The 15,255-nt window shown below is 39.8% G+C and overlaps 1 protein-coding gene across 1 annotated transcript in view; it reads right to left on the bottom strand.

Annotated features, from left to right (window-relative positions):
• LOC140314691 (glycerophosphodiester phosphodiesterase domain-containing protein 5-like) overlaps positions 1-15,255 on the bottom strand; it is a 51,630-nt gene that overhangs the window by 27,359 nt on the left and 9,016 nt on the right. The window contains exons 2-3 of the mRNA XM_072393023.1: positions 14,267-14,424; positions 10,640-10,736 (exon numbers count right to left, since the gene is read on the bottom strand). Of these exons, the coding sequence (XP_072249124.1) occupies positions 10,640-10,736; positions 14,267-14,424 (255 nt within the window). The remainder of the gene's footprint in view (positions 1-10,639; positions 10,737-14,266; positions 14,425-15,255) is intronic.

The raw sequence follows: 15,255 nt of genomic DNA, 5'->3' as shown, positions 1-15,255 counted from the left end.
TTTTTCTGTGTCAGTATAAGAGTAGCTTGTATTTTACTGTTTTCTGTGACCTGGATCTAAAGTGGGTCAGGTGTAGGACAGGTGGTGACATGAAAAGAGAAATGACATCCTTTTTCCCCCCCTCTGAATTCTCAGAGCAACCAATAAGTAAGTACATCTTAAATTTAGGATGAGACAGCTGTGGTCCAAGCAAGCAAATTGGCAAAGATAAAAAACAGAGGTTCCTTAACCACTGCATTTTCTGTCAGTCTATCATTTTTGTTTCTTAAAACAGTTTTTTTCCTCTTTCTCTTTGTCTTTCATCATTTACCTGGTGGTAACCGCTGACTCTGCCCACACACATTTCTATTTATACATCAATATATTCAGCACCTCTTCAACCTTAGCCTGAATAAGGAGAAAGTTCCAGCCCCGTGGAAGACATCCAGTACCTAAAAAATCTCATGCATCCACCCTCAGGGACTGCAGATCAGCTGCTCTAACATCACATGACATAAACAGTTATTGGTTTAACACCTTTCAGGACCCACTACAGTGAGCTTATCGTCTTCAGCAAACCCACTCTCATGTGGACAAAGCCGGCAGCATGTGAGGATCATGTTCTCTGACATCTCCAGTCCTTTTTAAATACAATATATCCTGCATTGTTATGTAAGAAGCTGGAGAATATACAGGTGGATGCCTCCACAACCACCTGGATTATTGACAACTTGACAAGCAGAGCACAATTTGTGAGACTGAAGGGTTGTGAATCTGAGAAGATGGTCACAGTCATTGCACAGGAGCACCACAGGGGACTGTACTCTCACAGTTTCTCTTTACTCTGTACATTTCAGACTTTAAGTACAACTCAGGGTTCTGTCATCTCCACAAATACTCAGATGACTCTGCAGTCGTGGGGTGTATCAGTGATGGACAAGAGGCTGAACACAGGGAAGTGGACAATCACTTTGTGGGATGGTGTGGGGACAATCACCTCATCTTAAACAAAACTAAAGAAATGATCGTGGATTTAAGGAAGACCAGAAGCCAAATACTGTCTCCATCCAGGGTGAAGAGGTGGTTGAGGAATACAGATACCTGAGGGTTCACCACCACAGCAGACTGGACTGGAAACACTGAGGCTGTGTACAAAATGGGACTTAACAGATGGTACGTCTTGAGAAAGCTACGGTTAATTCTCTACAAGTCTGTGGCTGAGAGAGTCTGCTCTGCAGCAGCATCAGAGCCTGAGACTCAGAGAAACTGAACAAACTGGTAAATAAGGCTGGTCCTGTGCAGGGGACATGCTCTGGAGCCCTAAGATAAATGTTGCATAAGCTGGTTAACATAAAGAACAACACTGACCATCCTCTTCATAACATCGTGTTGAAACAACAGAGTCATCAGTTTGAGGCTCCGATGCAAAAAAAGAAAGATGCAGGGGGTCCTTCCTGCCAGCAGCAATAACTGTTTATACAGAAAGCTTGTAATGATTGGCTTATGTTTGAACTCCAGGAGTCAGAGAGTTAAGCAAGTAAACCTGTCAGCTAGTCAGAAACATCTGCTGATTTACTAACTGTGAAACATTAAAAGTGCAAAACTCATTTATGAAAATACTTTCCTTTCTACCAGAATGTTTTAGGGATGTCATAGAAAAAAAATTCTGACTAGGAAGACATGTCTCATGATATAATGAGGTTATAATGTCATAAAAGACTACAAATTTCACACGTATGTAGCACCACAGTTTGAGGGGAGGGGTAAACCCAAAGCAAACACAGAGAACAGAAGATAACAGATATAGCACTCTGGGAACCGTACAGTATGAACCAGCTGTGGGAACATTGTGTCGCTCTCTGAGGAAGTCCGAATAAGTAAAGTCTGAGGAAGTCTGAGGAAGTAAATACACAAATTCAGGGCACCTGAAAATCATTGACAGAGTAATAAACAACCTGCCCACCTGTTATTATGATATCTTTAACTACATCTTCTGTGAGGAGAGGAACTTAAAGATGGACAGGAGCACAGAGAGTGGTTTTATAAAGCATCTTCAGAGCCAACTATAACATCATTAGTTCCAGACTTTATCTTTCCACTTCCTGCCTCATTTAGCCCGTCCCCCCCCCCGTTTACATTCTCATGTTTGAACACAGAGAACTCTTTGATCTCATCAGCTAAATATTCTGGTAATTAACAAAAAGAAAATGGAATAATTTGGCTTTTGTATGTAGAAAATTTTCGAAGAACATTTTTTATAATTTTCTCACATTTTTGCAAAAGAGAATTAATCTTCCTTAATTAACAAAATTATCATTTCATCAGGTCTAAAAACAATATTAAATTTACAGTTAATCCAATTAAACTGAAACAATATTTCCCCCAAATCATGATATTTAAAATCATCCATTAAAAAGCCAACTTTGAAGTTATTTACAGAGAAAAGACTAAGAATATAAAACAAGACTAAACCCTATTTAGTCTATAGGGAGAGTTAATGTGCAGTGGAAGCAGAAATATATCTGTTAACGACTCTGGATGATTATTAAAAACCTGCTTACTCTAAGCACAGGGCCTGTAATGACCCAGGAGATCATTAAATGTTTTTCACAACTGTTCCAGATTCTAAAAGTCTTGTTCTACTTTCCAAAAGGACAGATTGTTGAGAAAGTTTTTAGAGAGAAAAGTCTACTTTAAAAGTGCTGGACTATAATTAAACAGTGACTGACTCCACTGCAACCTAATGTTGCCGTACTGTTTAAATGGGCAAAACAATACAATGCACGATTAGCTTAAAATGCACGTATACTGTGGAGAGTTGAACGAGTCGATTCAAAAATCTTAAGTTTCCTTTGTCCTAAAGCTTGGCTCAGCCTTAAAAATAATAGAAGAGCAGAGAAATGTTTTTCTATTGGTGCTCTGGCTCTAACCAGGATTACACCTGGCCATATAAATGTGAACAGGGAAACACAAAACAGTCAGTAGTGTCATTGCTAGGTCTTTTTTTGTTGTTTTGTCTGAGTAGTTGAAAGATGATTCAAACGCAAGCTTCATTTTTTTATATTACAGGCATCTTTCTGGCTTCAAACATCCCACTCAGCAGTTAAAAAGCGTGATGCATCAACAGCAGACCAGACTAACCAGGTCCAGAGTCATAGTTTAACTTCCAAACAACACCAATAGGAACACTTTAAACTCTGTAGCTGTCCTGATATTTTGCATCTTAATGGGTGATGTGGGACACTGAGGGAGCTGGTAGAGAAAAGGTTGGCAATCTGTCACGTTTCACTTGGCTGCTCAGCTCCATTACATCTGACAGGATCGCTGACTGCTGCGTATCCCTGCCAAGAATAAAATTATAACCCAACAGCATGCAGTATAACAGGAAATATGGCACCTATTCACAGGGACCATTCTCTTATTGCATCCCGGGAGCCTGGAGGCTACTGCAGGGCAAGTCTATTGTCAGAATCGTTCATCATTGATTACAGAGTAAGTGGGGACAATTGGCAAGAAATCTAGCATTGCAATTAAAAACAAACAATACCAGTTAGTTTTTAAACTAAGATAGATTTAAATCCATCTTAGTTGACATGGTTTAATTTATTTAATCACACTACAGCATTTACAGCCCAAAATCAGAATATGTTTGGATGGTATAAAAAAATAAATGAATAAATAAATGTTTTTATGCCTAAATGTAACCTAATGAGTAGAAGTGGCTGGAGCGGCTGCTCAATCCACCAATTCCCCTCAGATGTGGAGCATTTGTCTGAGACCTCTGAAACGTGTCTACTACAAAATAAAAGAGATTTAAATCTTGTTGTGGTTTGAGTAAAATGTGGTTAGATGTAAAAAGGGCGGTGGCATGTCTGTATGTTGATATTATGTTTGTTTCTTTGAATAACAGAGCTTTAAATCTTATTTGTGGATAAGATGATGTAATGGGTTCCCTAACAGCGGTCTTCAGAAGTATAACATACATGTTAGATTACATTTGCTGCTGTATCAAGTTTTAAAACATTCAGCATTGAACCTTGAATCTTTAAAGATGTTTCCAAGCGACACAAACTCAAAACTGACAGATTCACTGCCTGGATCCTCAATTTAAATAGCAACTTTTGTTTAATTTGCTAAACAAAATAGCTGCTTGTAACAGCAGTAAGACGAGTTTGAATCTCCAGGGAGTTTATGAAGTTTTCTTTAAATCAGTCAATGAAACCCTGCTGTTCCTGAGCAGCTGCACAGCTGTGGTTTTAAAATGTGAACGAATGTGCCCAAGATCAGATTAAACTTTAATGGCCCCTTTAGGAAATGGAGTATTAGATGTAGGAATGTAAAGCGGGTCAGTGCTGAGAATACATGTAAAATAAGACAAGCCAGTAGCCCGACTGTTGCAGAAAGTAGACACAACGACTTCCACTCGTGTGAAATTACCAAAGGGAAAGCAAATAAACAACTTAGTTACCGCAGTCTCAAAGTGCAGCTCTTTTTGTTGGAGATTTCCAATGACAGATCCTGGAGCTAAATGCAATTTGTCCCAGACTTTCAAGGTGAAGAAAGGAACCAAAACCACAGCTGAACGTTCTGGAGGCAGCTTTTACAATTTCAGTTCATCCATCTTTCAGTGATGCAGCAAAACCCACACAAGAATAAAAAGAAATACTGGAACAGAATGAGCAGAGGTTAAAGATTTATGTTGTTTATCTCTGATACAGACAGCCTGTTATCACTGACATACAGATGATAAAATATTTGTTTAAATTTAAACCCAATTATGTTCTTAAGGTACAGACCTTGCTCAGGTGCTTAGATTCTGTCAGAAGTTTAATTGTTGACAATTTTCTTCTACTTAATGAAGAGAAAACTGAAGTCCTTTTTTCCAAAGATAATGGAGACTCTCGGCCCACTCGCCTCATTCATTAAACCCTCGGTTAGGAACCTCGGGGTAGCTCACGTTAAATCACTGGTTCACTCTTGTTTTTATCATTTAAAAATATTGACAAGCTAAGTCCCATTGTGTCACGCTCTGAGATGGAAATGACCACACATGCCTTTATTTCATCTTAACTAGATTATTGTAATTCTATATTTCTATATTAACTTGTCAGAGTAAAAATGACTCGCTGCTGCGAGGCTTCTAACAAAAGCGTTCTCATTTCACTCCGTTGTTAACTCAGCTGCTTCCCGTCCAGCTGAAAGCAGCTGAAAATCCATCTTTTTAAACTTGCTCTTGATCAACTTTGTTATGTTTTTATATTTCTCGTTTCCTGCCATCCAGCTACGAAGCTCATACCCAGTTGGTTAACTTCGCTCCCTCTGTCCCACAAACTTATCTTCCCTAAATAAAAGCAGCTCGAGCTTTTAATGAAATAATTTGGAAAGGTGAAATGAAGATTTATGTATGGAGACAGAGGATCACCATCAAAGATGATGATTTTTCCAGTTGGTAATGATATAAAACTGGGATTACTGGTGAAACCGTACTGGTTTCATACCTCTGTCTCGTCAACATCTGGTGTTTAGTCAACTTCTGTCGGACATCCACAGCCAGAAAGTAGCCAAAATACTTAGTATCAACGCTGTGCATGTGTAATTTCTCCATCTAAGCTGATAGATGTGTTTGAACAATCTCAGAAATGATTTCTACAGATTAATTCAGGAATCTTAGAAGTTTAGTGTGACCAAATTATTGTTATTATTATGTTTGATGTAGGTAAATTGTACCTTTAGTACTAAGTCCATAAAATAATGCCTTCTGTATCGTTGCCTGTGATGCAGGTCTGACTCGAACCCTGAACTTGACCTATTTGGTTTAAAAACCTTTAAAAAAAAAACATCTTTGCCCCTGCAATATAAGCCTCCCATTTTGGATTTTATAGTAAAATTAAGCATCAAGTTACAGCTCGTGTGTGTTAGGCCAAGATGCCTGTTTGCTTACATCCACACACCCCTCTCACTGTAGCAGGAGCTATGGCGACAGCTAGCCTTGTCCTACTTACAAACTGCCTGAAACCATGGTAACCAAGGCTATGTCTCAGGACAGTAGAAAACTTATTGCCCCTCTTATTTCTCTAGCCTTTCCTCCTTGTCGATCCTTGATGAGGTTGAAGGCTTTTTTCCCTTTTTAAGGTCTGGTTTGAATAAATGTCGGGTTTCCTGTGTCACCTTCTTATTAACACTGAAGTCTCAAACATTTGTGGATGGCGATTTGGCCTTGAAATTTAAAAAAAGATACTTTCTGCATCATGTTTAGTTTCCCTGTCCTGATATGTGTATCGGTAATGATATAAAAGTTTCAGTCAAGAGTAAAATTAGTCAACATCATGGCTGAGCATTTCCAACTGCACTGCACCAATAACAGTCTCCAAATCAATTACTCAGGGATTCATATTTAATCAGTAAATAATACACACAGTCTGTTACAAACATTGATTTCTGTATTCACTGATCCTTGAACATACACGAGGCAAAAGTGTGCAGTTAAATCTTTACTTCTTTGAAGGAAAAACTGATTATTTGAAAGGAAAAAGAACAGAAAAGGTCATATTGATCAACAGAGATCAATGCCCAGATCATCAGAATGGGAACACTGCCACACGGTGAAGCTGATCGACAGAGAAACTGAAAGTAATAATACAAAATAATCATGAAATAAATAACCTCTCAAAACTAACGGGACACCAACAACACAGATATGCAACATAACCATCTTGGGAGCCACTGTGTGCATGAATATTTGTGAGTAGATACCACAGACCAACAGAAGAGTGATACTTTAGACATACAGATGGAGAGACTGTACGCATAAAACAATACAGGCCTCTGTATCCACACCAGTCAGCTCACTGCTGCTCCCTCATTGTCCAAACACAACACACCATAGTACTCAACAACACACCAACACCACCTCTAACAGCAGGCATGAGCTTTTGTCAAAGTTTTAAACAACGCTCATTATTTGTGGAACAAATGAAAACAAAACTAAGTCTCAATTCTGGCTACGAAGAATAAAAGAGCATGAAGTACTTCTGACTTTCAGTAACCACCTCATTATAAGCTGCCATGAGTCTGTTTCCCTGATATGGAAAAGATAATTACAGTTTATTTCATCTTCTACCTGCAGGGTGTTTTTAAGACGATCTGGACTTCTTCTCACAGTCTCACAGCTGATCAACATCTTTATTTATCCATCAAACTGATCAAATGTGTTGTCATCATCACAGCCATGAAACAGCCTTAATGAAAAGGAAATTACAGATTATGTTTTAATTATTTTTACTGCTCAAGTGGGAGATAACCCTGCGGGAATATTCATTCCTTGTAATAAAACCAATCTAATTAAACTGTACAGAAATTCAGAATAACACATTAAGCACCACATAACCATATCAAAACAATAAAGAGATGAATTCAGATTCTGAAACCTGAAAAATGATGCATGTCTCACTTTGTTTATCATTCTTTACTGTGTCCTGGGGAGAAAAAACAACAGTCAAAACCTAAAAAAAAACACTATAAACTTAGTAGATGTATCTCGTTGAGATGTTAGACATAAGGATGGGTTCAGAAGGGGTCTGATTTTTATTTCCCTGACAGGATGTAAATGAGATGCCTTCTGGGGGGTCACTTGATTCAACCTACTGTGCTTCAGACATTAGACAGAAAGACAACTGAGGCTAATCTCCCCCCTCTCAACTGTGTTGAAGGCATTACTCTTTGATTATTACATTTTTCCTCAAAGCAATACACTCCCATCTATAATGATGTGTCTTACTGGAGGGAAGAAACCACCGAAACAGACTGTTCTACTAATGTTAGTGGCTGAAAGCAAGAAAATGTTCAAAGTCAACATGACCGCACGACCATTTCAATCCTCGTAACCTTCACAAATAAATGTAATCTTTTTATTATTACCATAATAACACGAATGCTGTCTAAACTGTGTCTAAATGGGCTGCGATTGAACATAAAAACAATCACAACAAATGTTGCAAGAAAGGAACAAATCTCGACTTATACTATGTTTGTTCTGAATCCTTGATTCAAGCCATGTGTTTTCAGTCAGTTTTACTATGTAAATTCATACGGTTCAAACATACGATACAAGTTTAACTTTATTTTAATAGCACATTTAAAAACAACAACTGTTGACCAAAGTGCTTCACAGGCTCGGCCAGCGATTAAAAACGAGATCAAAAACACAATAAATACATGGACAAGCCAAGATGTCTGGGCTCAGCTGAAATGAAAGCCAAAGAGAAAAGGTGGGTCTGGAGCAAAGACTTTAAAGTCACAACGTTCTGGGCAGGAAGGCTGTTCCACAGGAACCAAAAAGGCTCAGCCACCCTTATCTCTGCTCCTGGATCTGGGAACATCTACAAACACCTGGTTTGATGATCTCAGGGCTCTAACTGGGGCATGGATATGTAAAAGCTCAGATAAATTAACAGGGCCCAGCCCATTTAGAGCCTTAAAAGGAAGCAATAAAATCTATTCTAAAAGGGACAGGGAGCCAGTGAAGTGAAGCTAAAACAGGAGTGATGCGTTCACACTTTTATGTCCCAGTAAGGAGTCGAGCAGCCATATTCTGGATTAACTGTAACCGCCGAACAGCTGTTTGGATTAAGCCCGCACACAAAGAGTACAAACAGTCGTCACAAAAGCATGAATAACTTTCTCAAAATATGGTTTGTCTTTAGTCGGCTGTCTAAACTGATGAAAACTTGTCTTAATCTGCCTCTCAAACTTTAAAGCACGATCAAGAATAACCACCAACTCAGTCTTACCTTCATTGAGACAGTTAAGATTCAACCAGGTTTTATCCAGATGTTTCATCTTTTTTCATGGTTGTTAAACATGAACTGCTGTATGTGGCTTGTGGAGGAAAATAAAATTAATTATAATCTAAAAGGGAGCACCAAAACCCTTCAAACGGGCAGAATCATGAACCAGATTACACTGCAAATGCTAATCTAACAATTTCACAAAAATTATGAAGCACCTGGATCCTGGTATACAGGAAACACTTTATAAAAACCACTTATAAACAGGATGACAGCTTCCATAGCAGATATTACTATTCACTGGTATATCTAGAGGTATGTCGTGCCACTTTGTTCTGTTCAGTGTCCTTGAAAATGTGGTGCTGCCTGAGAACCAGCCTGCCTTTTTGCTGGTTTTATTTTATGTGCAATGATTGTAAATAAGGACAGAATATCTGTGGAGGACACGCAAAATGATGTCAACACCATTCACCATAGAAAACATGGAATTCATAGGCTCAAATCAATGTGAGAGGCAGCTTTTAGGCCCTGAAACTAATTCCAAAGTAAATGTGGGGCCTTAACTTCACTCGAAAAGCAGTTATCTAACTAAAGCAGTGACATTTGAGTAAGAATTACACGTTGGTAGTGGTATGTATGAAAGACTGTGATTTGAGTGGCAGTGGTACATCAGTGATGCAAAAGCAGCAGAATGACAATAATCAAAAAAGACAAGTGGCGTGCCAATTTGCGACCATACCAGACAGATCAAACAGGCCAATACGTTCTAAATTCCACAAAAGCTGCAGATATAAACATCAGATGACATCATTTCTTCATATAACCCTCTGTGACACCTTTACAGCACCTTTCTGATCAATGTTCTTCATATCATAATGCTTTTCACTGCACATTTGTCACTTCGAGCTGGATAAATTTGTCTGCTTGCCTGCCTCAAAAAGCAAGATTTTAAAGGGCAAACGAAGACATGATGATATCATATGACTAAACATCAGTCGGTAATGTCTGTGAAACTATCCTGCATAGATGCAAAAATGCAGTAATTACTAAGAGTAATTATCTTAATATAAAAGCTGGAGCCTTCAGACACTTTTTAAATTACTCTCATAGCTGATGATAAAAAACAATAGTATACATAATAAAAAAGTTTCTAATATGTCTTTCAGAAATGAAGATCTAGAAACTGACCTTAACTGGGTGATAAAAGCATAAATATATGTGTCTAATGTGCCTGTAATCTTGAACCCAGACAGATAATTTACTGATAAGAGTCCTAAACTTCCAGAGGTTAAATCCACCTATAGCAGCGAACACATCAATCCCAATGTGCCAGACATTATATCAACAATATCAAAAGTAAAAGCAATTTAAGCCCAACACTTTGAAAGTGATTGACATTATATGACAACATTTCAGCTGCACAACTGTCTAAATCCAACATCTGGATGCCGACAAGAGGAAAGACTAGATAAAGAGGAAATCCAATTAAAAAACAAAAAAAACCCCAGCTAAAATCATTATAAAATACAAACTGACTCATAAGTCCATCACACCAACAAACAAGGAGCTGAACAAATTGAGCAGTATGCACCGCCGTGATGTTTAACGTAAAGAAGCTGAGCCACCGGGACGTTGCCAGTGTCCTGCAGCGACTGAATTTACCTTTAAACGTGAAAATGTGCCTTTTATTTCAGTACATTCAAGCCCGATATTTAGTTTGTACGGTACCTGACGAAAAATGGACTAAACACAACGTAAAAGATACGAAATCAAGCCGAAAATGTCCTACCAAACGGAAGTTTGTTCGCTGGTCGACTGCCCGTCCACACCGTCAGTTTTCTTTCGTCGGTTTATGACCGTTAGTTTTTAAAAACGTTCCGAGTCACGAGCCGTGTCCCGCAGTGGTCTCGTGCAGCAGCGCAGCCTCTCAGCTCCGTCTGTGTGATGACACTGAGCCGTACAGCAAGCCGGCTGCGGAGAGGGGGGGCGCAGGCACGAGGAGTCCGCTAGGGGCTCCAATCAACCTGTTGCTTACGTCACCGCAGCTAGTCCTATGGGTAGGATAACGTTGCTCCTGCATATGTAGCGACATCCATCCATTTTCTATACCCGCTTAATCCAATTTAGGGTCGCGGGGGAGCTGCAGCCTATCCCAGCTGTCATTTGGCAAGAGGCGGGGTACACTCTGGACGGGTCGCACAGACAAACAAGACACACAACCATGCACACTCCCGCTCACACTCACTCCTACGGACAATTTAGAGTCACCAGTTCACCTAACGTGCATGTTTTTTGGACGGTGGGAGGAAGCCGGAGATAACCCACGCGCACACGGGGAGAAAATGCAAACTCCCCACAGAAGTGCCCCAGCTGGGACTCGAACCTGTGTGCTAACCACGGCACCACATGTGGCACACATTCATGTGAATCGTTTACTTTTTCCGCATATTTGAACAAGTAAACACCGGATCTGAAGCAGCAACCTCAGATAAAGGTGAATATCACCTAAATCATGATCTCTATTTATGTTAATCACATAGAGAACTAGCAGTTTACAGCAGTTACTTTATATTCTTACAGATAGATGGGTCATGTATTTATAAATAATAATATTCTGGCACACATCACGTCAGGGTAAGAACTTGACTGTACATTTTATCCTTTTATGAGGCGAAAATGGGACTTATTTCCATGTAAGTATTTCACATTATGTCAAAATAAATTATAATGCTTATTAGAATCCAAATGTCTCTAAATACTTCACTGTGGTTACAAATTCTGCTTAAAATCATCTTGGATATAATCTGTTGTGGTGGTGGATTCTTATGAAATGAATAAACTAAACTGCTGGTATGTTCCTAAAACATTGATCAGCATATAGAGAATTGAATTATTCTCTGACTTTCTGAGCGTCCTGGATAATATCGCATAGACAAAAACTAAAGTTTCTGTACAGATTACAGTGGCGGTGTTTATGTGGGTGTAATTTCCACCTCAGTTCTGTTACGTAACGGTCAAACTCTGCACGACTCGGCGCGAAAACAGAGATTACTTTCAGGCAGAAGATAACAAACAACATTAAACACTTGCTTTTAATTTGCACGTCATTGTTTTAGTGGAAGCTCTGCGCTGTGACTGACACGAGTGATCGTTCCCCGCCGTCACCAGAGAAGAAGACATTTACAGACATGAGGAAACGTCAGGCTACAGCTGGCTTTACATAACCACTGCCAGGACTGTTCTGATCCCAGTTTCACTTTCAAACTCAGCAGCAGCACAAAGTCTTTGTTTGAAGCAACATTTAAGACACAAAGCAGAGCACAGACACGATCAAGCGTCCAAAAAGAATACAAATAGAAGAAATGAGCACTGCAACAGTTAAGAGGCAACATATCTGAACACAGAGGTCAGCGGAGCCTGTGTTTAAAATGCAGTTTGATGCATGAAAACTTCAGAATTAAACAAGACTTTTTCTGTTAATAAGAGGTTTCTCAGCAGAATCTTTGCAACGGTGTAAACGACTAGAAAATAATCAGATGAACTCTTGGTTTGGTCTAAATCCAACTATTAAAGTACTTTGAAGAAGAAGAAGAAGAAGAAGAAGAAAACATGTTCATAAAGTGAAGAAGAAGAAGAAAAACAGAAGTGCTTCTGGTGCACTTAGAGGAGAAAAGACTCCTAAAATAGTAAATGATTAAATAAAATAAGTACTGGACTCAGTTTGTCATTGATGTCTGGAGGTAATTAATTTGTAGTTAACCAAGGAAGTAACTCCTTTTTAAAGCATCTCCTTTGCTTTTGAACAACATCAAACACAACTGGGAAACTTTTCCTTTTTAAGGTTTAATTTCAGTCTGATACCAGAAACTTTTAACCTTCCTCCAGACATGATTTTGGTCTCTAATCCTGACCAGATTTAGGTCCTACTGTAGTTTGAAGACAAAGGTTTTATTCAGCAGAGACATGTGGAGGTCCATTCATTCATCCATCTTCTATACCGGCTTAACCCAATTCAGGGTTGTGGGGTAAAGTTACATAAGTAGGCTTATTTCATTCAAAACTCCTGAAATACTGAAATACTGAAAAGGTGAAAGGTCAGGTTGGGGTCATTCTACTCGAATTTTGAACCAAATCTTAGTCCAGAAAGAAAATAAACCAAACTACACTGTTGTCCAGCACTGTTTCCACAATTAAGAATTAATTTAAAGATTAGGTTTGAAGGCGCCGTGGCGAACGCTACATGCTGAAGAGGGTTTTATAAACACAAGAGAAAGCATCAGACTAACGTCTAAATGGACCTGCAGATAGAAATGTTCTGTCAGCTGCTGTTTCCAAGGCGAAGAAGAGGAAACCTTGAACTAGAGCCGGAGCTGCTCTGGGCTGAGTGTGACTGTTCAGAGTATGAATGTAAAGAAAAGAAAAGAACATGAGCTCCGATCTGGACAGATAAAAGGTTAAAGTGACAGACAGAAGCATAGATCCATCCAGACTTCGCTCAGATATCAGAGCCGCAGTGGTCGTCCTCTCAACTCTGCTTATGTAACTCCTACGCAGAGCGTTGCCAAGGAGACGCAGCGCCCCGTGAAACACAATGCATTGAATCGGGTGAATAAGGTAAGGGTCGCCAAGGTAACACTACAACGGCAACCCGTGCAGCAGAGATGCTCGCACAGGAAAAAGCTTCATAGGAGTGAGGACAGCCAGAAACTGACATCTGTTCGCTCAGTAATCGCCGCACACACAGAAAAACAGGAGCATCCCTCACTTCCTGCGTCGTTTCATCCCAACCTTTGATCTCCAAACACTTCAGTCACTGCCATTAATATCACACACAGAGTTTTATTGGATAGTGTTTCCAGTATTAATACAGGATGTCATTTGGTTCACAATTAATCATTCACTGGATTTTAAACCTATAAATCTAAAAGGGCTGCACTCATCTGCTCAATTTTGGTTCTTTCTACTGCTCCATATTAGTTAAGTAGTATAAAAAAGATCTGCTCAGTTGTATGATTAACTATCAGTGTGACACCTGTCCAGCAGATTTGATTTGAATCATTTCAGGACTCCAGACAGCTTCAGCCTATTTCTAAGACTGGAAAGACTCAAACTTGTCCTGGGCTGAGTCACAGCTGTGTTTTGGACAAATTAAGACGTTAATTAACTGCTGATAGACAAGTTTAACAGTCACTTTATAGATAAAAGTGAAAGAAATTAATTCTGTCTGTTTTTCTTTTCATCAATTATCTGTCACAGTCCATCCTTCCTGTCTCCCTTCTTATCCCTCTGCCTCAGTTATTTTCCACTCACCTGCCAGCTACTCCCACCTAATCAGCCCAACTACACTCACCTGCATGCTCAGCTGCAGATCTTCAGCCCTGCATATGAGCCTCTCCAACACTCTTTGCAGATCGTTCTACTGCATCCATGCTGGACTTTACAGCATTCATGACCTGCCTGACCTCTTGCTGCCGACCCTGCCTGCCTCCCGGTGAACTTACCTGCCTTCTGTCCCCGACCACGTGCTCCGCCTCAGCGTCTCTGGCGTCTGTATGTTCTCCTGGCTTCGACTCCTTTGCATCATCGGCTGGCTCTTCTGGCTCTGGAGACCTCGCCTCAGCTACCTCATCTCCCATAAGCCCCTTCCCTTTACTAGAGGCTGCTAAAGAACCGTTTGCCACTTTTCCTCATCTGCTCAAGTTCCTGTTTGCTGGTGTCAAAATGAAAGTCATTACCAACTGTTCCTGATTTCCAGAGTGCTGCTTTTGGGTCCTAAATACACCCGTTACATGATCTAATTAACCAGGACAGACTACTGTAAGCAACGCCACATCTCAACTCATCACTGTGTCAAAAAAAAAAAAAAAAGGATTCTGCCTTTTACAGCCCATCTAAACGAGTAACACAAGAGAATTTGGCCTATTTGTTTAGCTCTTTGACTGCCCCTATGGGATGTAACACCTCTGTCATAACAGCTAATCTGCGTGTGAGTCCTGCACACGAACAGCCATACACATGAGTTTGTTGTCATGTTGAAGACGCCATCAAAAGCCCATGAAAATGTCAAGCAACCACAACGTAAAACAGGGTGGACATCGAAGTCAGAACCACTCCGTCTCCAGCTGCAGAGACTGGAAACTGAGACCTAAAGGTGAGATGCACAACATCTCTGCAGCTCTTTGCTCCTCAGCACACCGATTTGTAAACCAGTAACTCACGAAAATGAAGGCAAAGAAAATGCATATTTAAATTCTTTAAAGAAGCACAATGAACATTTCTTAATCATCCAAAGAGCCTGTTGTTGCCCTGCCTCTGGACATTTTGACATTTAGCTGAAGCTCCAGTTCTCAGCATGTTGCAAACTTTATATCATGCTGCACTAAATGCATCCAACACAGAGAGCTCTTCCTCCCTCAATACCTCGTCACTCCTCCGTTTCTTTACTCTTCAGGTGAAAAACAGAAAAGAAAATCCCAACGTTAATAATTCT

The sequence above is a fragment of the Leuresthes tenuis genome, unplaced genomic scaffold (assembly GCF_036924035.1).
Source record: "Leuresthes tenuis unplaced genomic scaffold, fLeuTen1.0.hap1 SCAF_9, whole genome shotgun sequence".
NCBI classification, from domain to species: Eukaryota; Metazoa; Chordata; class Actinopteri; order Atheriniformes; family Atherinopsidae; genus Leuresthes; species Leuresthes tenuis.
This window is presented reverse-complemented; position numbering and strand designations above follow the sequence as displayed.